We start from the raw sequence: 25,806 nt of genomic DNA, 5'->3' as shown, positions 1-25,806 counted from the left end.
CTTTGTTATATGATTGGGTCTCAGTATGTGTAGAAGCACAAAGCTCATCTGTTAAGGTGGATTTACTATCCTCAGCCAGTGTCCGGATCCATGCCTAAAGGCTCGTATTGAGATGGTGCAAAATCAGCTATCCTGCCACGAATTGTTCAGTGATCAACTCAAATAAACCTTACTGAAAACTATGTAATATGAAAGAGGTTGAGTCTGGCTCCATCTGAATATATTATAAATGTATGTGTTAAAACAAAAATTGCTGGAAAAGTTAGTCCTCCTTTCCATACAAAGTATGCAGGGGAGCATCCTTCTTGGAGCACTTGATTTGCACCCAGTCTTCTGCTCCATGTGAAGAAAACAAAATCTGACTTGTTGCATGTCTACTTTGAGACAGACCATCTTGAATGATTTATATTCCTCTTTGGTGGGGTGATGACATGGTGGGAGGGTGTGTGTTGAATTACAACAAAGAGTCACACACTTAGAAAAGCCTCATCTTTCTCAGCAAAGACTCTTCCTTTCCCTTCATAGAGGAAGAGGAGGACTATGAAAAATACCTGGGAAAGAGGCGATGAGTTAAGGCTAGGCACAACCTGACTTTGGTTTTAGACAAAGTGTGAAATGATGTATCAGTGATAATTCCTAGACTGTCTACTCATGTAAAACTGTGTTTATTCAACAATGTAGTATTTGCTTTCCCAGAAATCTGTGATCTAATGGAGTTGTAAAGCATCCATTCAGAATGCTTCTAAAATTTTATTGGCACACAGTCCCACATGTTTACATGTGGCCACTTTCTTACTAAAACACCAGCAGAATTGAGTAGCTGCAACAGAGACCATATGGCTAACAAAGCCTAAACTATTTACTCCCTGGCCCTTTGCAGGAAAACTTGGCTGACCCTTGTTCTAGACTCTGATGCTGTGCTGTCCAGTAATGGAGCCACGGACTGATGTAGCAGCTGAGTGTTTGCAGTGTGGCTTTGTGAATTGAGATATGTTATACGTGCAACCCACTCCAGTGTTCTTGCCTGGAGAATCCCAGGGACGGGGGAGCCTGGTGGGCTGCCGTCTATGGGTTCGCATAGAGTTGGACACGACTGAAGCAACTTAGCAGCAGCAGCAGCAGCATACGTGCAAAACATGCCAAAGACTTAGTAAAAATAAAGGAAAAGAATATAAAAGATCTCATCAGTTTTAAAATATTGATTACGTGTTGAAATGATAATATTTTGAAAATTGAGTTCAGCCAAATATATTAAAATAAATGTTATCTGTTTCTTTTACACTTTCTTAAAAAATAACAACTATTAGAAAATTTTCAATGTGACTCCCATTTGTCACTCAAATCATATTTCTAGTGACAGTGCTGGTTTAGAGCCTGGGATTTGAAGGCTATTGTGGTCTCTTGAAAAGGTTGGAAAGAGGGAAGATGCGAGGAACAGAAAACAAACTTTTGTAGTTGTAAATGTCTTTCCAAAACAATAGTCTTCTGTTAGTTTGGTTTATTTCTTGGTTATGCTGGGTCTCAGTTGATGCACGCGGCATCTTTTAGTTGTGGCATGCAAAGTCTTAGCTAAGGGATCAAACCTCAATGATCAAATCTCATTGCATTGGGAGCTCAGAGTTTTAGCCACTGGACCATCAGGGAGGTCCCCAATCTTGTGTTTTTTTTGCTATTCCTCATAAGAAGGAATACTGAAAACTAAAAGATTAGGATGTCTATGGAAAAAAGTTTTAGTTGAGTTCTTCCAGAAGACCCTGAATCAGAATGCAAATTGGGAGGTGATCCAGGAAGCATCTGGAAGGGAGAGGGATGGCAGGACAGAAAGAGGGCATGGTCACGAGCAGGCGGTTGCTGTGAACACTGGGCTCCTCCCAGTGGGGCACTGTGAGATTTTCTGAAATCCAGCTCAGAGTGGTCCCACCTGGAGGTGAGGAAGTTGGGCTCTTTACCAGCTACCAGTACTTGCTGGTTGAGGACTGCTCCTTGGGGCATCAATCTGCCTTCTCCCCAGCACCCCAGCCTGCCCTGCCTGCCTCGAGCCAAAAGGAACAGGTACTTTGAGCAAAAAGCCATCAGCAGGCATGAGAAGGGTGAGTGCCTGAGACATGAGGTTGGGCTCCTGTAATATCTGGTGCTGACCCCAAACAGTGTTTCATCCTGTAATTCATGATTTCAACAAACCTTTTTATTATGGTTCCTGGTGTGTGTGCTCAATGTCTCCTCTGAACTTAACAATAGCATGTTGTTGTTGTTCAGTCACTAAGTCATGTCCGACTCTTTGTGACCCCCATGGACTGCAGTACACCAGGCTCCTCTGTCTGTGGGATTTCCCAGGCAAGAATACTGGAGTAGGTTGTCATTTCCTCCTGCAGGGGATCTCTCTGACCCAAGGATCAAATCTGTGTCTCCTGCATTGGCAGGTGGATTCTTACCTCTGAGCCACCTGGGAAGCCCCAATAGAACAAATGGGTATATTTATTGTTTCTACACATTATGGATGAGAAAACTAAGCCCTAGCGTCATGTGTCCAGGAGAACTGAGCTGAGGTCATAACCCCAGGTTCCTTGCTCTACCTGTGTGGTCACTCATGCCTGACTTGGACTTCTCCATGGTTCACCTCCCTAAGGAAATGGAAATATATTGACGTTTTTGAGGTGAGAACAGGAAACTAAAACTTTTGAGAGGGCTATTCTGTAGAATTCCTTAGATATCCATAGGGAAGTAGATACTTATATCCACTTCAGTCACAAGACTCTGATGCCAAAAAGCATTATCTCTCTTTTGCACAAAGCACAGTCAAAATCAAGAGGTTATAGGCCCTGCTGACTGCCACACAGGATGTTAGTGATACAGTTAAATTCGAGAAAACTCCATATCAGTCCCTGTAATGGAAGTTATGGATACATGGTTCACTGAGGACTGGATTCGGTTCCCTTCCCATTCCCTGAACTCTCTTGAAAAGTGTTGTCAGTCCCTGTGGTACCTCTTGGAATCAAGTCTCTCTCTCAGCTTCATTTCCCTTTATTATATTTCTAAGTGACTTAGTAATTCTTTGCGGGCTTCAATAACACTTGTACTATTTAAATTTGAATAACCCCAAAGGATCTAGCTAGGTCAATGGGTTTAAACCACAGGCTTTAGTCTGCATATTAGTTGATTAAAAACAGATTTTATACATCATGGATCCTTAATAAAGGGAGGGGAAAGCAAGCAGATGTTTGTAAAGTCTAAATGTGTTAGATTGCATTTACTTGGAGCTCTTGCTGACTAGCTTTCAAAGTCTTACCTATGACAATTGAACTTTAAACAGTTTCATGATGCATTTCCTGAGAAATTTCCTGCTCTGAAGGGTCAGCCAAAAAGAAAAGCAAAAGGATTCCCTAAGATGAACATACAAAAATAAGTTGACAGATGTACCATAAAGTCATCATATCCACGTGAAAGACACCGAATGATTGAAGACCTCGAAATGATTCTGTAGTCTCAGACCATAAAGTAGTTGCAGTTTGCTTTAATTCAAACAGTAGAAAAACAGTTGGCTTTTGTGGTGGTGGCGGCAAAGAGCTTTGAAAGCAAGTTTTTCTTTGATACAAACATAAGATCATTAAGTTGCATGTAAATCACTCTGTCTGGTGCATTCTCTGACTTCTTGTGGTATCCCATCCTTCAGGGGAGAAACAGTTCTTCTTGTCTTAAAATATGTACACTCGAGACGCTTTGAGTGTCTCAAAGCCGACATGGAAGATTTCCTGTTGGTCTTCCCATCCAGATGAAATAATGCCCAAAACCTCTCCCTGAACTCTGAACACATGAGAATTACAGACAAAATATTTTTAATGCATTTTAAAGAATAATAACCAAGCTTAAACATAAGTGGGAAGACTCCAAGGACCAGAAATGAAAGGACGTGCAGAAATGAGAGGAGGGGGTGAGGGGCCAGCGGGGACCTGAGGGTAAACCTGGTGGAGTGTGCCCCACACGTGGCAGAAGGCTTAGACGCCCCATGCACCTGGAGTGCAGGGCTCCCCGTGTACACACCAGGCTCGGACGGCACTCCCACCTTCTCTAGAATTGGAGCCAGACAGGATTCTCATGGAAGGAAGCAGAGGCACTGAGGCAAACCAGGACTTGCGCCTCTGTGGCACATGGGTGTCTTGTGGGAATGCCTTCTCTGGGAAAGCAGCCTCAAGCCCTAATGACTGAGTAGGCACCCCAGCTGCCTGTGCAGGGGACGAAGTTCACGTCAGATGAGCTGTCAGACAGAAATGACAAGACCTAAGATGAAACCGATTTCTCTTGAAATGTTATGCAAATACAGGAAAATAGGAAATAGCCTTTTCTCAGAAGAGCTTACGTCTAAGTATATTCACTTCTCTGGAAGTTGTAGAGGAGACGGTTGCATCCAGGAACAGGAACAGAAGGTAATTCAACAAGAAAAGGGAGATGTTATAAAGAACCTACTGGAAATGAAAAATGTGGCCAGTGAAATAGAAAAAAAGTTAGACAATAGGATAAACACCGGATGCACAAGCATAACTTGTTTAAGAATGACCAAAGAGATTTCTGCTTTGAGATTATACATTTTAAGCATTCAATAAAAGTGATTCTTTTCCTGACTATACCTTTCTAAATCTCAAATGTAGGAAAGTAGAAAGAGTAAACATCCTCAGAAATAAATTTCCCAGTATAATGAACTGTTATCACCTTTATGAAATTGATTTTCAAAATCTCCCTCATAGTCTTTCCAGATCCTTTTACTCGGACGGCATTACAAAACTTAGATCTACCATCAGATTGCCTTTCTGTACCTTCACCATGTCTATGGAATTGGTTATATGTTAAAAACACACTTGCCCTAATCCTTTGCCCTCTCATGCCTCCCTGAGCTTGTTGTATGAGATTGTGCTGTTCCCCACCCATGGAAACTTCTGTGTGCTCACCTCCACCTGCATTCTCTCTTCCCAAGAAACTCCCACTCATGTTCACCACCCTCCTAGCCTCCAAGAAAGAAGCGTCATCTTGGAAACCTTCTGAGGCAGCCCGACTCTCCCCCTTCTCTTGTTTACAGCATCTCTGTCCCAGTGCTATACTCGTTTCTTTGCACATAGGGAGTAGATCTTTTAAGTTTTCTCTCTCATGATCTGGCATGTGGTAGAAGCTTCATTAATACGCATGTCGATGGGCAAAATGGTACAAATAAAGAGCATAAAGAATAAGAAGCCACGGAGAACTCTTAAGAAATCTTACCCAGGACAGAGGGTTACTGTGGTTGAAAATAAAGTTAATAGTCATTGTGGGGAATTTTAAATTTGATGTTCTACAGACTTGTGGTTGCCAAGGTTGGGGTCGGGGTGGGGGTGGATTGGGGGTTTCAAATTCAGTTTATTTCAGTCCCCCAGTCGTGTCCGACTCTTTGCGACCCCATGGACTGCAGCATGCCAGGCCTCCCTGTCCATCACCAACTCCTGGAGCTTGCTCACACTCATGTCCATCGAGTTGGTGATGCTATCCAACCATCTCATCCTCTGTTGTCCCCTTCTCTTCCTGCCTTCAATATTTCCCAGCATCAGGGTCTTTTTCAATGAATCAATTCTTTGCCTCAGGTGGCCAAAGTATTGGAGCTTCTTTTCAGTATCAGTCCTTCCAATGAATATTCAGGACTGATTTCCTTTAAGATTGACTGGTTTGATCTCCTTGCTGTCCAAGGGACTCTCAAGAGTCTTCTCCAACACCACAGTTCGAAAGCATCAGTTCTTTGGCACTCAGCTTTCTTTATAGTCCTACTCTCACTTCCATACACAACTACTGGAAAACCCATAGCTTTGAGTAGACGGACCTTTGTTGGCAAAGTAATGTCTCTGCTTTTTAACATGCTGTCTAGGTTTATTATAGCTTTTCTTCCAAGGAGCAAGTGTCTTTTAATTTCATGACTGCAGTCACCATCTGCAGATACTTTGGAGCCCAAGAAAATAAAGTCTGTCACTGTTTCTATTGTTTCCCCATCCATTTGCCATGAAGTTTGGGATTAGCAAATGCAAACTATTATATATAGGATGGATAAACAACATGGTCCTACTGTATAGCACAGGGAACTATATGTAATATCCTGTGATAAACCATAATGGAAAAGAATATGAAAAAGAATGTGTGTGTGTGTGTGTGTGTGTGTATCAAACTGAATCTGCTAAATTAACACATTATAAATCAATTATACTTCAATAAAATAAATTGTAAAAAATATGGATGTTCTAAGGGAATAGGGCATAATTCTAGATTCTTAAGGAGGATATGTGCTAGGTCACTTCAGTTGTGTCTGACTCTTTGCAACCCTATGGACTGTAGCTCTCCAGACATCTCTGTCCATGGAATTCTCCAGGCTTGAATATTGGAGTAGCTTCCCATGCCCTCCTCCAGGGGATCTTCCTGACCTAGAGATCAAACCCACATCTCTTAAGTCTCCTGCATTGTCAGGCAGGATCTTTACCACCAGTGCCACCTCGGAAGTCCGTAAGGCGGATAGTGATATGAAAAATGTAACATTCATGGAAGTTTGATTTGGCATTGATAGGCTGACAAGCATAGATTAGAAGCATGTACAGTGAAACATACCGTGAGTGAATAAACATGTATCATGAGCACTTCTTCTAAATGCCTATAAATGACCATAATGTCAGCAATAGCTGGATAGTTCAGACCTTTCTCCAGGGAATTGACATCAGCCTGCCCATAAGATGGTAAATTCTAAAAATCCAACAGTGGTTGATTTGATATGGGAACGTATTCCTTCTGTTACTGCCATTTCTGATTCAGATAAGGAATTAGAAATCCAATTACCTCTTCTCTCCCTGGTGCACAACCAGGAAATAACCTGTGACTAATTAGTCAGTGAAATGTGCCCGAGTTCGTGCATGAAGCAGGCACAAAAAGAGTAAGAGGTGAACATTTTAAAACAATCTTTTACATGTAATTTTTCAAAATCTAGTATAAATCTACAAGAAGTTGAAATGGCATAGATTTCATTGAGATTTCTCTTAAAATGTATCCATTTTCCTGAGTATAAGTAATTTTATGTATACTAAAGTATTAAAAGCATGCAGAATAATATTTTCCTCTCTCTCTTTTTTTGAACAGCAAAACTTGGAGAGTAACCTCACCAACCTTATTAAGAGGAACACGGAACTGGAGACGCTTTTGGCTAAACTCATTCAAACATGTCAACATGTTGAGGTGAGTTTCTCTATGTGCTGTTTTTCATATGAAAAATGCTTGATCATGGTTTTTATACCCTCCTCGCCCTTTATTTTTTTCTGATGCGAATCTTCTTAAGATTAGTTTTTGCAGAAGCCAGATATCTAAGATGGATGAAATTAGAAGGAACTAGAACCTTCGAGAATCTCTCCCCATCCACTGCTTTGCTCTGCCCCGACTCCTATCACAGCTCTCCCTAATCCAGCTTACTTTAGCATCCCTAAACTTGTAGATTTGAATCACCCCTCCAAAGAACACCCCCCCCAAAAGCACTATTGAAAAGGTGTTGTATTAGTTTCCGATGTCAGCTGTAACAAATTACTGCACACTTGGGTGGCATGAAACAGACATTGATTTTTTTCCTATTCCTAGAGGTCAGAAGTCCAACATCAAGCTGTTGGCAAGGCCTTGCTCATTCTGAAGGCTCTTGGGGAGCCTCTTTTATGCCTCTTCCCACCTCCTAGTGTTTGCAGCCCAGTCCTTGGCGTCCATTGGCTGCTAGATCCATCACTCTAATCTTGGCCTCTGTCCTTACGTGGCCTTCTCCCTGTGTGTCTCTGTGTCTGTACCCAATTCTCCTTCTTAAAAGGATGCCTGTCACTGGATTAGGCTCCACCCTACTTGAATATGCATGTGTGCTCAGTCGCATCAGATTCTTTGCAACCCCATGGACTGTAGCCCACCAGGCTCCTCTGTCCATAGGATTTCCCAGGCAAGGATACTGGAGTGGGTTGCCATTTTCTCCTCCAGGGGATCTTCCCTATCCAGGGACCGAACCAGTGTGTCTCAAGTCTCCTGCACTGGCAGGTAGATTCTTCGGCACTGCACCACCTGGGAAGCCCGCTTCAGTATGAACTCATTTTAACTTGGTTCCATCTGCAAAGACCCCATTTCCAAATAAGGTTATATTTACAGGTACCAGGGATTAGGTCTTGGACATACTTTTTTTGGGGGGTGGTGTGGAATACAATACAGTTCAACTCACTACAGGTGTAATAAATACATCTTAGTTGACAAATATGTTTCCATGAAGTTCACCATAACTGCAGCATGTTGGGATTTAGTCAAGAGCATGCAGGCAGCACTAAAAGCAAGGGCAAGTTGCAGAACACAGGTCTCTGACTGCTTCTGGCAGGGATCTTTCCAGGGAGCATGTGGAGCCTTGTTGATTAAATAGCATTGTCAATAATAGTGAACAACCATGACCTCATTATTATAGGGTGAAGTGAATATGTATTATAGAATTAGATGGATGAACAAAAAATGATCCATGTGCTGTATTTTCTTTTTATGATGTGATAGCATTTGATGTTTAGGAAGGACCAGAAGAAAGAATTATTTCTCTTCAGTTTAAAAATAAAAAAAGGAAAAAAATTACCTGTCTTTTATGGTGAAATCTTACAAATGCTTTATGGATTGAGTGATTATTTCATTCCATTTCAGATACTTTTTAAAGCATTAGTGTCTGGTTTCTATTATGGCCTTTAGCAATTTCAGAACAACTGTCTTGCTCCTAAAGCAACATTAGTGTTGCTTGAACTTACAAAACACTGTTCATCCTAACATGTAAAATTACATTCTGTAATGTTCGGTAATTTGAACCAATAGATAGATGTGTCATTCAAGAAATTTACAAGCAGAGTCTATTTTTAATTCAAAAGATTAGGTATTTAGTTGACATACAGGCTTTTAAAATGAAACTATTACTGAATTGATTGTAGCAGACTTTCAAATACACAGATAGATGCCATGAGAAATTATTCTAGACAAAGAGTAAAGAATATATTCCATTTGCTGTTGTTATTTCTGTATCAGTCGTGTGGAATGGAATGAAATCTGTGTGGGTGAATAAATTTGGTATTTAGGAAATTTCTAGATAAAAATCAGAAAAAATTAATTATAAGTAGATAAATAATGATATCAGCATTACCTGTTTTTATGCATTTCTTTATTCATAATTATTCACATTTTCAAGGCAAATGTTTTAAAAATGGAGCATCAAAATCTCACATCAGTTCAGTGCAGTCGCTCAGTCATGTCCGACTCTTGGCAACCCCATGAACTGCAGCACACCAGGCCTCCCTGTCCATGACCAACTCCCGGAGTCTACCCAAACCCAGGTCTATCGAGTCAGTGATGCCATCCAACCATTTCATCCTCTGTCGTCCCCTTCTGCTCCTGCCCTCAATCCTTCCCAGCATCAGGGTCTTTTCAAATGAGTCAGCTCTTCACATCAGGTGGCCAAAGTACTGGAGTTTCAGCTTCAACATCAGTCCTTCCAATGAACACCCAGGACTGATCTCCTTTAGGATGGACTGGTTGGATCTCCTTGCAGTCCAAGGGACTCTCCAGAGTCTTCTCCAACACCACAATTCAAAAGCATCAATTCTCCTACGCTCAGCTTTCTTTATAGTACAACTCTCACATACATACATGACTACTGGAAAAACCAAAGCCTTGACTAGACGGACCTTTGTTGACAATGTAATGTCTCTGCTTTTTAATATGCTGTCTAGGTTGGTCATAACTTTCCTTCCAAGGAGTAAGCATCTTTTAATTTCATGGCTGCAATCACCATCTGTGGTGATTCTGGAGCCCAAAAAAATAAAGTCTGACACTGTTCCCACTGTTTCCCCATCTATTTTCTATGAAGTGATGGAACCGGATGCCATGATCTTAGTTTTCTGAATGTTGAGCTGTAAGCCAACTTTTTCACTCTCCTCTTTCACTTTCATCAAGAGGCTCTTTAGTTCTTCTTCACTGCCATAAGAGTGGTGTCATCTGCATATCTGAGGTTATTGATATTTCTCCCGGCAATCTTGATTCCAGCTTGTGCTTCCTCCAGCCCAGCATTTCTCATGATGTACTCTGCATAGAAGTTAAATAAGCAGGGTGACAATATACAACCTTGACGTACTCCTTTTCCTATTTGGAACCAGTCTGTTGTTCCATGTCCAGTTCTAACTGTTGCTTCCTTGACCTGCATACAGGTTTCTCAAGAGGCAGATCAGGTGTCTGGTATTCCCATCTCTTTCAGAATTGTCCACAGTTTACAGAATTGTCCACAGTTTATTGTGATCCACACAGTCAAAGGCTTTGGCATAGTCAATAAAGCAGAAATAGATGTTTTTCTGTAACTCTCTTGCATTTTCAATGATCCAACGGATGTTGGCAATTTGATCTCTGGTTCCTCTGCCTTTTCTAAAACCAGCTTGAACAACTGGAAGTTTACGGTTCACGTATTGCTGAAGCCTGGCTTGGAGAATTTTGAGCATTACTTTACTAGCGTGTGAGATGAGTGCAGTTGTGCGGTAGTTTGAGCATTCTTTAATCAAATGAATCTGCCTTGAAATGTATTTAATCTTTGATAAAGGAACAAGTGAAATGATAAAGCTGGCTTTATCAGAAACTGATTTGTACAAATTTGGAGGTTGGGGGTAGTCAGGGAAAAGAATGCTAGAATAAGACAGCTAAATTCAGTGCAGAACTGGTTAGTGACCTAAAGTGAAAATGAAGTCGCTCAGTCATGTCCGGACTCTTTGTGACCCCATGGACTGCAGCCCGCCAGGGTCCTTGGTCATGGGGATTCTCCACGCAAGAATACTGCAGTGGGTTGTCATTTCCTCCCCCAGGGGATCTTCTTGTGACCTAAGGGGCAATAAAATCATTATATTTGAGCTAAATACCTTGCATCCCATCAGTTTTCTTTAAGTTAACATTTAACTTAGCAGAGATGAAGCCCTCCTCAATAGTCAATAGAAAATCAAGCTCTTTTACATCCCAGCCCAGAGAGTCAGCTTCCTTCAGCTGGCTCAATGGAGTGGAGTCTAGTATACATCCAAAGAGTCAGTCTTCTTTTTGCCTTATTTCTAAGATGTAGATAATTCAGCTTAACCTGACTTTCTGCTCTTTGGGTTCTGGATACTGTTTGTTGATCTGTTAGCGGTATTCGCTAAACATATATTTCTGGGTAAGTGTGTCTGTCAAGTTTTGCCTGCACTCAGTTACTTGGGCTTGTTAAATGGTCACATCGCTTCATTCCATGAGTGCTTGTGAATCCTCCTGTGTGTGTGTGTTTCACTGTGCTGGGTGGGAACGACCCTGCCTACACAGAGCTCACTGTCTCAACTGAGATGAAAGAGCAATAATACACAATGGGAAAATGAGTTGCCATAAGAGAATTATGCGTGTGTGTGCTTAGTCGCTCAGCTGAGTCCAACTGTTTGCGACCCCATGGACTGTAGCCCATCAGGCTCCTCTGTCCCTGGGATTGTCCAGGCAAGAATACTGGAGTGGGTTGTCATTCCCTTCTCCAGGGGATCTTCCCGACCCAGGAATGGAACCAGGGTCTCCTGCATTACAGGCAGATTCTTTACTGCCTGAGCCACCAGGAAAGCCCATAAGAGAGTTAGGGATGATATACTTTGGAATTGCAGAGAAGAAATGTCTTCTATCTCGATCAGTTAGTACAGTTTCTGACCGTGCTTTCAAGGGTATGTAACATTCAGACCTATGGAGAGATGAGAGAGGCTGTGCTTTCAGGGCAAACTAAAGCATGGGGATGGAAAAATGAAGAGCATTATGTACACACAGTCAGTAGTTCATTCTATAGGAACGGAAAGTGTGTGAGGCTGGGTAAGTAGGAACTGACTTTGGAGAGATGAGGGGTTAGTGAGCTTTAATATTGCATCTGAGTTTGAACTTGATTTGGTTTTGAAGGTTTAGTGAGGGCTTGAGGAACACTGTGTCAATTTCACAGTTAACATCAGCATCCCTAGCTCTTTTCAGAAAACGATGTTTTGGGGTTATTGGGGAACTAGGATGGATATCTTGATGCAAAATGCCCACACATCCAAGGGGAAATGTCCCAGTACTAGTAAACTCCAAAAAAGGTGGTGGAATTGGTTAGGCACCAGCCAGCATGACAGTCTTTTTTTAAATCAGTTTAGTGGAAAAGAATTTCCTAGTTTACAACCTAGGGTCCTAGACTGTATTTCTTCCTTTTCCTCTTTCTGAAGGTGTCCTTGTGTTTGGGTCTGAGCATTCCAGGGGAAAATAATCCCTCTGCCAGCTGGAGCTAAAAACACTCAAAAGCACAGAGGCAAATCCCAATTGTTATAAATTAAATCAATGAATTCACACCAAATCTTGAGGAAATGCCACATCCTTATAAGTCCACACCTCCTTCCTGGGATTCACTTCTGCTGTTCTTTACCATGAAAAGAGTTTGAAGGTCTCCCACCCCCATCCTCATTGTTTTCACAACTTTTTTTTTTTTTTAATGAGGGCAAGCAAATGAAATGGCTTTTTGACAGTAAACACCAAATCTTTTGAAAACTAGAGGTATGAGGCCAAGGCAGTTTAGGACTCAAGAGAAGGAGGCATTGAACCATTAGGTAGACTCCCAAGAAATGTTTGTGTAATTGGGTGGAATTCCAAAAATTGGTGGGTTTTAGCTACTCAGTTTTGTTTTCTGCAGGAGAAGAATGCAGTCAAAAATTGCCTTGTGATGAGTTTGGAATTAGTTATGGGATGTATAACAAGTTCATGAAACGTGGTCAAAATTTGGGTCAGCTACAGAAATTCATAGTTATAGGTCAAATAGGGACTATTGTTCTTCATTAGCTCATCCTCCTCCCCATTGTCTTTTAAAAATCAGAGAGCTTAGTTTATTAGCTAGGCAAATGCTTAGAATCACTGATGGATATCATATTCTCCACACATTCTGAGAATCAAGTTCTTTCACAGGAAATACAATACCTGGACATGCAGTAGATATGCACTTTGGGGAATTGTAGGTAACCAGTAAACTCCAGTACTTTGGCCACCCCATGCGAAGAGTTGACTCATTGGAAAAGACTCTGATGCTGGGAGGGATTGGGGACAGGAGGAGAAGGGGACGACAGAGGATGAGATGACTGGATGGCACCGACTCAATGGACGTGAGTCTGGGTGAACTCCGGGAGTTGGTGATGGACAGGGAGGCCTGGCGTGCTGTGATTCATGGGGTTGCAAAGAGTTGGACACGACTGAGTGACTGATCTGATCTGATCTGAATGACTAAATCCACAGTAAGGTAGTAGAGAAAAGCTACGAAATGTTGACTAGTTGCTATAGTAGTTTGGAGAAGGTAAAGGCTCAGCTGACTCCACCGTCCTTGCCCAAGTTTATCCTAGCAGGCCATTCTCTAAGCCAGCATCCCATCAAAGGCCTAGCTTTAGCTCCTTTGGCTTTGCCTTGTTTATAATCACTTTTTGTGTCCTTTTGCCATTGATTTTCACTCTAAGTCTTTAAACTATTTTTTTTTTCTTTGCCCTCAGTGGAAAGTTTGCTGTCTTACTGGCTTTCCAGTAAAGATTTTTCCAATGCTAGGTGACATGTGGAGTGACAGATTTCTTGTGCATAAGTTAAGTGCCATGTATTATGTGATTTTTGCTTAGATGTTGAGCTCTGGAAATTGAGAGGGAAGAGGATAGCTTGAGGAATGGTAATAAAATGATTTGGGAAAACAGATGGGGTTCTGTAAAAGAACTTTCCAGCTAGTCACCAAGCCCTAAAAGCATTTAAATGTAAACAGTGGAAAAAAGGAAAAAATGGCTAGGTTAAAAAGAAAGATGAACCTTTATGTTTAAATTAATTTTATTGTGTAGTTTTATGTCAAAGCATTAGCTCTCTATGGAAGCCTTGGCGGTTGCTTTGCCTGGAGCCCCTGAATGAAGACCAGCATCCAGACACCAAATACGGTGTTTGTATCTTGTGGACAGGTGTCTGATTTTGGATGATGTGTATCCTGCTAGGGGCCAACTTAAATGTCCAAAGTTGTAATCCATTATCACTTGCAGATAAGGGTTTGATTCCCACTCACATGAGCCCTTGTGAGAATGTTCTCAAGGTATACTTAGAATCAGACTCTGGAACCACATCAGGCAGTCCATAGCCATTCTTGGCTGTTTGTGTAAGTAGCTCTGGAATAAGGATAACATGATAGTGCAGCTATGGTGGCATTCAGAAACTGGATTGTGACAAGCCACTAAGCTAAAGATTGATCTCTTAAGTTCAAGTCTTAGTATTCTCAGGACAAAGTAGAAAAGGAACTCTTGGACTGCACAGAACTTCGTCTTCTCTGGAGAAGACTCTTTTGTTTTTTAAAGTATTGTTGATTTACAGTATTGTGTTAATCACTGCTGTATAGCAGGGTGATTCAGTTACACACATACACACACACATATACACACATTCTTTTTTTACATATTCTTTTCCATTATGGTTTATCATAGAATGCTGAATATAGTTCTCTGTGCTATACAGTAGGACCTTGTTTATCCATCCTATATATAGAAGCTCATATCTGCTAGCCCCAGCCTTCCACTGGACCCTTCTGCCCAACCCCCTCCCCCTTGGCAACGTTGCCACCAGTCTGTTCTCTATGTGCCTGATTCTGTTTCTGTTCCATAGATGGATTCACTTGTGTCATATTTTAGATACGTGATATCATATGGTATTGGTCATTCTCTGTCTGGCTTACTTCCCTTAGGACGATAGCTCTAGCTGCATTTATGCTGCTTCAAATAGCATTTCATTCTTTTTCTGGCTGAGAGGTATTCCATTGTATCTATCTATGGATCACATCTTGTTTATTCACTCATCTGTCAAAGGACATTTAGGTTGTCTTGGCTATTGCCAATACTGCTGCCATGAACATAGGGAGGGGTGCATGTATCTTTTTGAATTACAGTTTTGTCCAAGTGTATGCCCAGGAGTTGGATTGCTGAATCATATGGTAATTCTACTTTTAGGTTTCTGACGAGCCTCCATACTTACACCAATTTACATTCCTATCAAGAGCGCAAGAGGGTTCCCTTTTCTCCACATCCTCGCCATAATTGGTTATTGAAGACTTTTTAATGATGGCTATTCTGACCTGTGTGAGGTGGTTCCTTGTTGTTTTGATTTTCATTTCTCTAATAATTAAAAGTGTTGAGCATCTTTTCAGGTGCCTATTTACCATCTGTATGTCTTCTTTGGAAAAATGTTTATTTAGGTCTTCTGCCCATTTTTGGATAGGGTTGATTGGTTTTTGTTGCAGTTATATGAACTGTTTGTATATTTTGGAAAGTAAGCCATTGACCGTTATATCATTTGCAAATTTTTTCCTTCATTCTGTTGGATATCTTTTTTTTTTTTTTTATAATTTCCTTTGCTGTGCAAAAGCTTGTCAGTTTGATTATATTTTTTTTAATTTATAATGACTTAAGAAACTGACCTTAGGGAACATTGGTACAATTTATGTCAGAGAATGTTTTGCCTATGTTCTCTTCTAGGAGTTTTATGGTGTCGTGTCTTATCTTTAGGTCTTTAAGGCAGTTTGAGTTTATTTTTGTGTATGGTAAGAGGATGTGTTCTAACTTCATTAATTTACATGTCACTTTCCAACTTTCCCAACACCACTTGCTAAAGACTGTCTTTCTCCCATTGTATATTCTTGCCTCCTTTGCAGAAGATTGACTATAGGTATGTGGTTTGTTTCTGGGCCCTCTATTCTGTTGCATTGATCCATATCTCTGTTTTTGTGCCAGTGCCATGCTGTTTTGATTACATAGCTTTGTAGTATTGTCTAAAGTCTGGGAGAGTTTTGCTTCCTGCTTTGTTCTTTTTCTTCAGGATTGCTTTGGCAATTCTGGGTCTTTTATATGAATTTTAGGTTTCATATGAATTTTACGATTATTTTTTCCAGTCCTGTGAAAAATGTCATAGGTAATTTGATAGGGATCGCATTAAATCTGTAGATTGTTTTAGGTTGTATGGCCATTTTAATAATATTACTTCTTCAAATCCAAGAACATGGGTTATCTTTCCATCATGAGAAGATTCAGTTTTTGACTACTGCATGTGTTTAATGGCTGTGTATCCAGTTTACTCCACCAAACTTGCTAAAATTGACAACTCATGAAGCAAATTTAGCTTTTCTTGGTGGAGATTAAATTTAACTGTTATTAAGGTGGTGTACAACACATACTTGAACATCTCCTCTTAGATTGAGTGCTCTTGTCTTTAAAACTGATTCATAAAGGGCATTGGATCCTGTTTCCTTCTTAGGTATATTCATGAGGAATAATGAGAAGACATCAGTAGAATGGTTTCCAGTATTTAGAAATAAGAGATGAATCTTACTAACGAATGAATGAATATTAGAGTTAATTTGGTATTACTTTCAGAATAATGTTCCAAAATTTCAGCTTTGAAACTTTTTAAAAAACATGATCAAAACCTTTTATCATATATAATCTTTCCAGTTTGGATGGAATGAACTGTTGTGTCAGATTGAGAACCCTACCAGATGGCTTGGATTGGAGCATGATCACATATATGCCTCTGAAGACAGTCCCTCTTACATGTTTGAATTTAGTCATGCAGATTTCCAAGGCTTATACTTAAATATGAAATAATCAGCCTTAATTGGGAAGACTGAATGGATGAGCAGTAGGAATGAGGAATGAAGACATAGTTTTACTAATGTATCTTAACATAGTTTCTCCCCATAATACAGGAATTCTTTATCACATCTCCCCTACTCTATCCCACACATATTGTCTTGAAATATTTAGATGGTTTATTAGAGCAGCAGGGTGTTTCTGTTATAAAGAATAGTAAGAACAGGTTGTGACAAATTTTTTAAATGGTCATCATAGTTCTAACTCAGCTTTCACTTAAGATGGTGGTAGTTGAATGGATCCAGGTGAGAGAGTCAGAGCTGAGATGAATGATCCCAGAGGAGATGACTGTCAGGTAGAAAGTTTGGGTCCCACTATTGCTTCTGTGCCTACCATTCAGAGATGCATGACCCAACCCATCAAGCCATCATTTTGTTACAGAACCAACCTCTTTTGTTTCTCGGTCTTCATATCTAGTTTATAAATTAGTTCCAAGAAATTTTGTTTTAAAAGAAGAAAAAAAACAAAACAAGGCCCTACATAACAAGGTCCTATGGTGTAGCACAGGGAACTATATTTAATATCTTGTAATAAACCATAAAGAAAAAGAGTATATATGTATATAGATAACTGAATTACTTTGCCAGACCCCACAAACTAACACAACGTTGTAAATCAACTATACTTCATAAAATTTTTAACCATCTAGTTTAAATTATTTTTCTCAATATAAAATTGTTATTTGTGATAATCAAGCTGAAATTCTCTCTGTATATAAGATGATGAGAAAAAACAGGACACATCATCTTTTATCTTCATTCAATTGACTTCTATTTTTAATTGCTAAATTTTATAGGGAAAACTGAAGAGCTTTGTTCTTCTAATTTTGAAATCATTGAGTCATGCATATCAAATGTTTGTTAACAAGGGTACAATTGTAGCACTGGTTATTTTTGTTTCAAACAGAAATATGAAATTTTAAATTCAGCTATTTAAAAAGCCAGAGGCTACCCCTGAGTGTTCAAGGGCTTTCAGTGAAAAGCAACACAAATAGAGATTTTAGCAATCAAGTGAGGTAACTTCCCACCCTAGGAATTTATGATAGAGCTTTTACTATGCTTTTAAAAGCATTTTCGCTATATATAACATCAGACTTAGGTGATAAAAATTATCATCATAGCCTAAATCTCTGTGTTCGCATTAGGCTATGATGAGTTCAAGGACACCTTCCATCTATTTTGCACAAGTTGGGAAGATGATGCCTTGTCCATTCTTGCAGGTATTAGAGATGATTCCTGTATCAAATGGGTGCAGTGTCACAGCAAGGTATAGCCTGTGGTTTAGGGTGTACTTATGCAAATATATATGAAAAATAGTATGGCCACTTGACACACTCCTACTATCAATTCCTGACTTAATTATCCCTATGGTCCTTTGAGGTAAATGTATTCAGATGACCACAGAAATGTGACTTGAAGCCAGCCAGAACGAGAACCAGCCAGCAAAGAAATGGATTAAATCCAGTCGAGTAGAAAGGCAACTGGAGTGGTTATTCAATCTCAGCTACCCAATCCAGATGACAGAATTGAAAGACATGATTAAAAATTCCTAGTGTGTTGAGGGGGCAGGGAGGTGGATTTCCCTGGCAAATCAGTGGTTAAGAATCTACCTTGCAATGCAGGGGACTCGGGGTTGAGCCCTGGTCAGGGAACTAAGATCCCACATGCCAGGGAGCAACCAAGCCCACACACCACAACTAGAGACTCTGTGCGCCACAACAAAAGATTCCCACGTGATCCAACAAAGATCCTGCGTGCTGCAACTAAGACCCCACACAACCAAATAAATCAATATGTTTTTTTTAGTTCCAAGGGGGAATTTTCATGAACTAGAAATATTGCCATCTGCGGGGGAATTGGAAACCCTGTCCAATCCCCCTGGGTATTAATCAGTGATATCAGTAGAACCAGTAGGCCTTTGGGTTTTGTGAATTATTCTCAAATCTTTGATCAGAAATCCTTGACCTGAAGGATAAGAAATCCTTCAACTTCTTTGAGATGACTAGTTTACTTCCTTAAGTAAATAAAGTTATTTTTCCCTCCTCCCATAGAAGTTAATGAATGATGTAAAAAAATGAAAACCTAAATAATAGCCAGAGTCAATATTTTGTGTTACAGTGTAGGACTAAAACATATGTTTGTACTTTAAGGGTTTGTAGCATTTAAGAGAGTGACATATTACAGAAATTTGACAGGTTAACTTTGAGATTCTAATCTGAAATGTAATTTATTTTAGACATCTGATTTTAAATTGAAAGCATAAAATCTTTTGTTTCAAACCAATGTTAGAATGTTCACTCGAACTTGAGTTCCTTTACATTTGTAAGTTTATTAGATTTCTAAGACCTACGTACAGACTTGGGAAGATTTACCTAGTTAGGGTTTTATTTTTGTCCCATTAGGCATTTAAAGTGGTTATAAAATAAATTGCATATGTTACATTTATAAACACAATTTAAAATGATACAGGAATTTGGTGATAAAAATCTGAACAATGATTAACCATGGGGGTGAAAATTGACTGGAAGAGGGTCTTGAGGATACTTTCTGGGGTGATGGGGATATTTTATATCTTGATTAAGCTATTGGTCAGGTTGGTTATCAAAATCTATTGAATTGTCCCTTAGTTCAGTTCAGTCGCTCAGTCGTTTCTGACTCTTTGTGACCCCATGAACCGCAGCACACCAGGCCTCCCTGTCCATCACCAACTCCCGGAGTCTACCCAAACCCATGTCCATTGAGTCGGTGATGCCATCCAACCATCTCATCCTTTGTCGTCCCCTTCTCCTCCTGCCCTCAATCTTTCCCAGCATCAGGGTCTTTTCAAAGGAGTCAGCTCTTCGCATCAGGTGGCCAAAGTATTGGAGTTTCAGCCTCAACATCAGTCCTTCCAATGAACACCCAGGACTGATCTCCTTTAGGATGGACTGGTTGGATCTCCTTGCAGTCCACAGGACTCTCAAGAGTCTTCTCCAACACAATTCAAAAGCATCAATTCTTTGGTGCTCAGCTTTCTTTGTAGTCCAACTCTCACATCCATACATGACTACTGACTACTGGAAAAACCATAGCCTTGACTAGATGGACCTTTGTTGACAAAGTAATGTCCCTGCTTTTTAATATGCTGTCATAACTTTCCTTCCAAGGAGTAAGTGTCTTGTAATTTCATGGCTGCAATCACCATCTGCGGTGATTTTGGAGCCCCAAAATTAAAGTCAACCACTGTTTCCCCATCTATTTGCCATGAAGTGATGGGACCAAATGCCATGATCTTAGTTTTCTGAATGTTGAGCTTTAAGCCAATTTGTTCACTCTCCTCTTTCACTTTCATCAAGAGGCTCTTTAGTTTTATGCATTTTCCTGTATGGAAAGTTAAAGTTGCTCAGTCGTGCTGACTCTCTGCGATCCCATGGACTATAGTGCATGTAATTCTCTGGGCCAGAATACTGGAGTGGGTAACCTTTACAAGGGAAGGCCCTGTATATGTAAGTTTTGCCTCAGTTATTAAAATGTATATAGGAACTTAATCAACTAATTTGATTAATTGATGGAATTGACTGCTTAATGGAGTTGAGTTTGTTCAACTTCAGTTAATCAAACATTGATTCAGGGAGCCTTGAGAGTGATTATTCTTGGTTTTATAAATTTTTAAAATTTATGAATAGAATAATGAGATCCATAATTTCAACTTGAAAGCTTAAGGAAAACTGCACAGTGATTTGTTGATTTAGATACAGTCCTTGGGCAAAAATCCTCAAGGTCTTTAAGTGCCTATCTATTCCCTCTTGCTTGGACTCCTTGAGAAGCAGAAGGGTGTCTTTCTTTTCTTTAGAAAATGACCAGATAGCCACTTGGAATTCAGTGGAACGAAGTGCTTTTAAACAGTTTCAGATGTAAGATAGCTGGTCAACCTAGGTCTGAAGATGGCTTATAGGGTGACATTTTTGATATCAGATTCTGTTGATTCCCAAACACACCCACATACTTTGCAACCTCAAAATCAGCAACTGACAGACATCTGAATTCTATTTTTTTTTAGTTTTAATTGAAGGATAATTGCATTGCAATGTGGTGTTGGTTTCTGCCTTAAAACGTGAATCAGCCATAAGTAAGTGTGTGTGTGTGTGTGTGTGTGTGTGTGTGTGTGTGTGTGTATACGCACATACATACATACATATCTCCTCCCTCTTGAGTCTCCCTCCCACCCCAGACATCTGAATTTTATGGTCTTTTCTCTTCCCAACCAGACAAGATTTACTTTTCACTGTCCTTTTGATAGCAAAGGCCATCTTATACAGCAATCGTGCTCTATAATTTCTCTCCCAACTCCCCTCCTACTCACTTCATTACTTTTACCACCACCACAATTTCGGAAGAAAGCCCTAGGAAAGTAAGTAAGCATGGCTAGCTTCAAAGTGAGATGGTGCAGACCCACTAGATGAAAGATACAAAGGAAGTCAATTAGAAGAACATGAGGTCTAGGAAAGACCATATGCCCACCCCCATCAAAGTTAAGCCTCCCAATTCACACCATCTGGTCAAAATTTAATGAGTACCTCATATGTAATGTTAAGTTTCCAAGAAGCCACATTTTTTTAAAAAAGTAAAAACAAATAGGTAAAATTAATTTTACTAGACAATTAATTTTATTAGACTCTTTAGAGTCCTGTGGACTGCATGGAGATCAAACCAGTCCGTCCTAAAGAAAATCAATCCTGAATATTCATTGGAAGGACTGATGCTGAAGCTGAAGCTCCAATACTTTGGCCACCTGATACAATGAGCCAACTCATTAGAAAAGACCCTCATGCTGGGAAAGATGGAAGGCAGGAGGAGAAGGGGATAACAGAGGATGAGATAATTGGATGGTATCATCGACTCAATGGATATGAGTTTGAGCAAGCTCTGGGAGATGGTGAAGGACAGGGAAGCCTGGTGTGCAGCAGTCCATGGGGTCCTAAAAAAGTTGGGTATGACTGAGCGACTGAACAACAACAAGACAATTCATTGGACCCAATATATTCAAAACATATTCATTTCAATATATGATCAATAAAAGAGAGATTAATGCCTGTGTTTTATGCTACAGCACATCTCAATTCATACTAGCAACATTTCAAGTGCTCAAAAACCACAAGTGGCTAGTGGCTGCCATATTGGACCCCAAGGGCTAGAATTTCTACAGCCCATGGTTTAACAGTTAATTGTGTATGTAGTCAGAAGATTCGCTACTTGTTTTCTAGTATAGTCATTTTCTTTAGAAGGCAAAGTTCTGTTTCTAAGTGTGGTACTTTGCACTTTGTGGGCACTCAAGTCTATAGGATAGCTTCATTTAAAGACATAACATCCTGCCCTTTCAAGGAGGGATAAGAGCATGCATATTGCTTCTCACTTTTTGTTCCTCAGCTACTGAGACTATTGCAAACATCTCTGGAGACCAGTAGCTTTTGTAATCTTAAATAGAGAGAAGTAAAACTTGGAGTTGAGAAGCAGGGATTGCATGAGTATTTGAGTTTGCTGCTGGATCAGAATAAGCACTGAATTAAGATTTGTGTGGTTCCCAGTTTTATAAATATTAATAGAGTTTGCAAGGGGAGAGTGTTGGCTTGTTTGTTTTGGGTGCAAAATGTTCCTTCTTTTAGCATATTATCTGGAAATGATGATGGCAGACATGATCTCCAAAAGGAAGGTTGTTTCTTTGGTATCTCTGACATAGGCTTGATTTAACCTTAATAAAAGAATGATTGCCTGGGTGAACAATGCCAACAAATGCCCGTAGAAAGCTAGTACATACACATGCTAACCTGGAGTCGGGTTCTGGTTACTTCAACAAAGGATTGCTTTAATTTTGCAAAAAAAAAAAAAAAAATATATATATATATACACACATATATATATTTTTTCCTTCTGTTTTTCATGAAATGGCCTTAAAGAATTCCTCTTATTTGTGGTCTCAAAAAAATGAGAACTATGCCCATGAGGCCTGCCTTTAAGGGTTCTATTAAACAATAAGAGGGCTTTGTTCTCGGTAATAAAATTAAAGCAAGCAGTGTTTCCATTACCTGGCAGGATGCCGCCATCCTGCCACCCCCTGATCCTGACAAACATAAACAGAGCATTCTGTTTCCCAGGTAGGAAGGTGCAAAGACAACATGTGTCAGATTTGTGTGTAGAGATAGACCTGACCTTGCAGATAGTGGAGGGAGGGTGGGAGGGAGGGAGTAGGGAAAGAGAGAAGCCCTACTTCGTGAGATCCCTAACTCAAGTGTTTAAAATTCAGTTTTACTGTAGAAAATTACATACTGAGCCTTGAAGCTGTAAAGTAAATAATTTCACAATGAGTTGACAGGATGGAAAAATGAAGGGTGTCTATATATATTTTAGTGTGTCTCATTAGATTCCCTGTGTTTTCTTTTCCAACCAACTTTGTTGCTGGAATTTAGACCCATTGCTCAGATTTAGACCCATTTATGGGCAGTTGCAAAGGGAAGTTTGGAGGTAGATTGTGGGCCCCAAGGTCAGGACCAATCAAGGATAGGATAGAAAACAGTCGGATGCACTCTGTTTAGTTCTGCAAATGAGCTGTTAAGTCATTGGAGCTATCAGACAAACTGGACGACTGCAACACCATTGTCCTCTGACCTCCATGACAGCTCTTCTTTAAGAAATGGCCAGAAAATTCCCTGGCAGTCCAGTGTTTAGGACTCCGTGCTTCCATTGCAAGGGGCATGGGTTTGTTTTGGGGGACTAAGGTCCTATAAGCTCTACAGTGAGGCCAAAAAAAAAAAAAGTCCCAGATGGCAGTCTCTTCTAAGGCTCTAGTCCTCGTGTCTCAGTGTCATGCCGGGCTACTGCACACTCACCAGTCCCATCCATGTGCCCTGGCCTCAGAGCTTCTGCTGCAAGAGGCTAACCGTCTGCCTGGGGGCTCCTTCCACCCCCGCCAGTTAATTCCAGAGGGATGTTCACACCCACCCAGCCCCAATAGCCTTCAGCCAGCCACTGATGGGAGTAAGTAGATAAATTCTCCTCTTCCTCCCCATCAGCTAGTGTGTTCTGCACTGGTTCCCAAAGTTACCCCTGGGATTCGTCACCTTCTGACTGCAGTGGTGGTCATAAAAGCACACTTGACTGGTTCCATACCTTTCCTATCTCACTTCCCCACACCCTTACTTGTATTTCCTGGCGACAACTAGTACTTCATCCTAGTCTCATGCCCCTCTCTGAGGGGAATAGAACCACAGACCTCCTCTTGAATGGAATGACAGCACCAAATCTGTTTTCCCCATCATAAGCATAGCTCAGATGTTCATTTTCTCTCGAGTGTCCCTTCTTTCACTATATTTGAAAAAATGGGAATAGTCAACACTGGGCTTCCAAGACACGTAAAAATCAACCTCCCAACTTCTGTTGGTATTCCTAAGTGACAAACAGGTAAGATCATTCATAGATGGTGCCTGTGGACACATCAGAAAAGCCAGAAAAAGCCCAGTGTTTCCAAGCTGGACTTATAAGTGCAAGTCTAATAGTGAAACGGTCATGTCTGTTTCACTCACTGTCAGGAAGACCAAAAGAAGGGATCCAGCCCTCGTTCTCCAGAACATTGCAGGAGGGCCGATGGCATCCATAGTTGAGTAAGTCAAGCCTGAATAGGAGTCCAACTTTGTAGTTTGCCAGTCCCTCCTACTCAGGAATCATGGCCGAACAACTGAAAAGAATGCCACTTAATGAGAAATGACATGTAAGACTGAAAATGAGCAATGGAAGGCCATGGGATAGAAGCTTCCTCTTTCCATTAGAAATGACTTCCCTTCCCTGAAACCCATCACCTCTATCCTCCCTGGCATTCTACTGTCTTCTCCCAGAAGCTGTGTTTTAGCCCTGCCCACAATGTCTAAGAGCTGATTTTTGCCACCTACTTTGATTGAAAGTCACTTCATCGAAAATAGCACTTTCCAGAAACTGTAGGAAAAAGACTTGATAGAGACGAGTGCCCATGACAGACTGTACTCATTTTTTTTCATTCTATGTGTGTGTGCCCAACCCAAACGGAAGGGTGTAGAGCATTTGTGTTATAAAGTGTGTAATTAATAAGAGAAAGGAAGGGAGGAGTTTATTGTTTTTGAATGAATTCTGAGCAACACCTTCCATTCTGCTTCATTTTGGAACAGCTTTGAACAGAGTTAACAGTAAACACAAAAAGAAAAGTCAGTGGTATTCATGCCAAGAATGTAAGATTGAAGTCAGTTGAGCGGAGTCTTAGAGAAACATCAGGGGAAGAGCAGCATGTGTTATAACTGGGACAGCAGTTGGCAGGACGTGGTGGGTAAAGTAAAAACCATTCTGCAAGGATGTTTTCATTTGCAGATTGCCATCCTCTGAATTCCGTCTTTGGGTCTGTTCATGCCCTAAAGGAAGAAAACTATTTTTTTCTCAAGCGCCTGTTAAGTGCCAAATAGTTTACAAACGTTTTCATTGAAAGTATTAAAATGAGAAAACATTCTCACAGAAATTTAACACATTTTTCACACCCACAACCCTTTGACTCTAAAGCCCAAAGACTTCAAACTCCAAAGACTTTTCCTCTGGGTTCGTGCTAAGTCGTGTCCAACTCTGCAATCCCATGGGCTGTAGCACACCGGGCTCCCCTGTCTTCCACTATTTCCCAGAGTTTGCTGAAATTCATGTCCATTCAGTCAATGATTCCATCCAACCATCTCATCCTCTCTCACCCCCTTCTCCTGCCCTCAACCTTTCCCAGCATCAGGGTCTTTTCCAATGAGGTGGCTCTTCGTATCAGGTGGCCAAAGTATTATAGCTTCAGCATAAGTATCTCCAATGAATATCCATGGTTGATTTCCTTTAGGATTGACTGGTTTGATCCCCTTGCTGTCCAAGGGACTCTCAAGAGTCTTCTCCAACACCACAATTCGAAACTATCAGTTCTTCAGTGCTCAGTCTTCTTTATGGCCCACCTCTTACATGGCTCAGATGGTAAAGAATTTGCCTGCAATGCAGGAGACCTGGTTTCGATCCCTGGGTTGGGAAGATCCCCTGGAGAAGGGAAT

The 25,806-nt window shown here is 40.5% G+C and overlaps 1 protein-coding gene across 4 annotated transcripts in view; it reads left to right on the top strand.

The window, feature by feature from the left end:
• The window catches only part of MID1 (midline 1), a 401,570-nt gene that overhangs the window by 304,778 nt on the left and 70,986 nt on the right, over positions 1 to 25,806 (top strand). For all 4 annotated transcript variants that reach the window (XM_070365608.1, XM_070365609.1, XM_070365606.1 and 1 more), the window contains exon 3: positions 7,132 to 7,227. In XM_070365608.1, the coding sequence (XP_070221709.1) occupies positions 7,132 to 7,227 (96 nt within the window). The remainder of the gene's footprint in view (positions 1 to 7,131; positions 7,228 to 25,806) is intronic.

This window comes from Bos mutus, chromosome X (genome assembly GCF_027580195.1).
Source record: "Bos mutus isolate GX-2022 chromosome X, NWIPB_WYAK_1.1, whole genome shotgun sequence".
Lineage (NCBI taxonomy): Eukaryota > Metazoa > Chordata > Mammalia > Artiodactyla > Bovidae > Bos > Bos mutus.
Note: the sequence above shows the minus strand (reverse complement) of the source record. Positions and strands in the feature narration are given on the sequence as shown.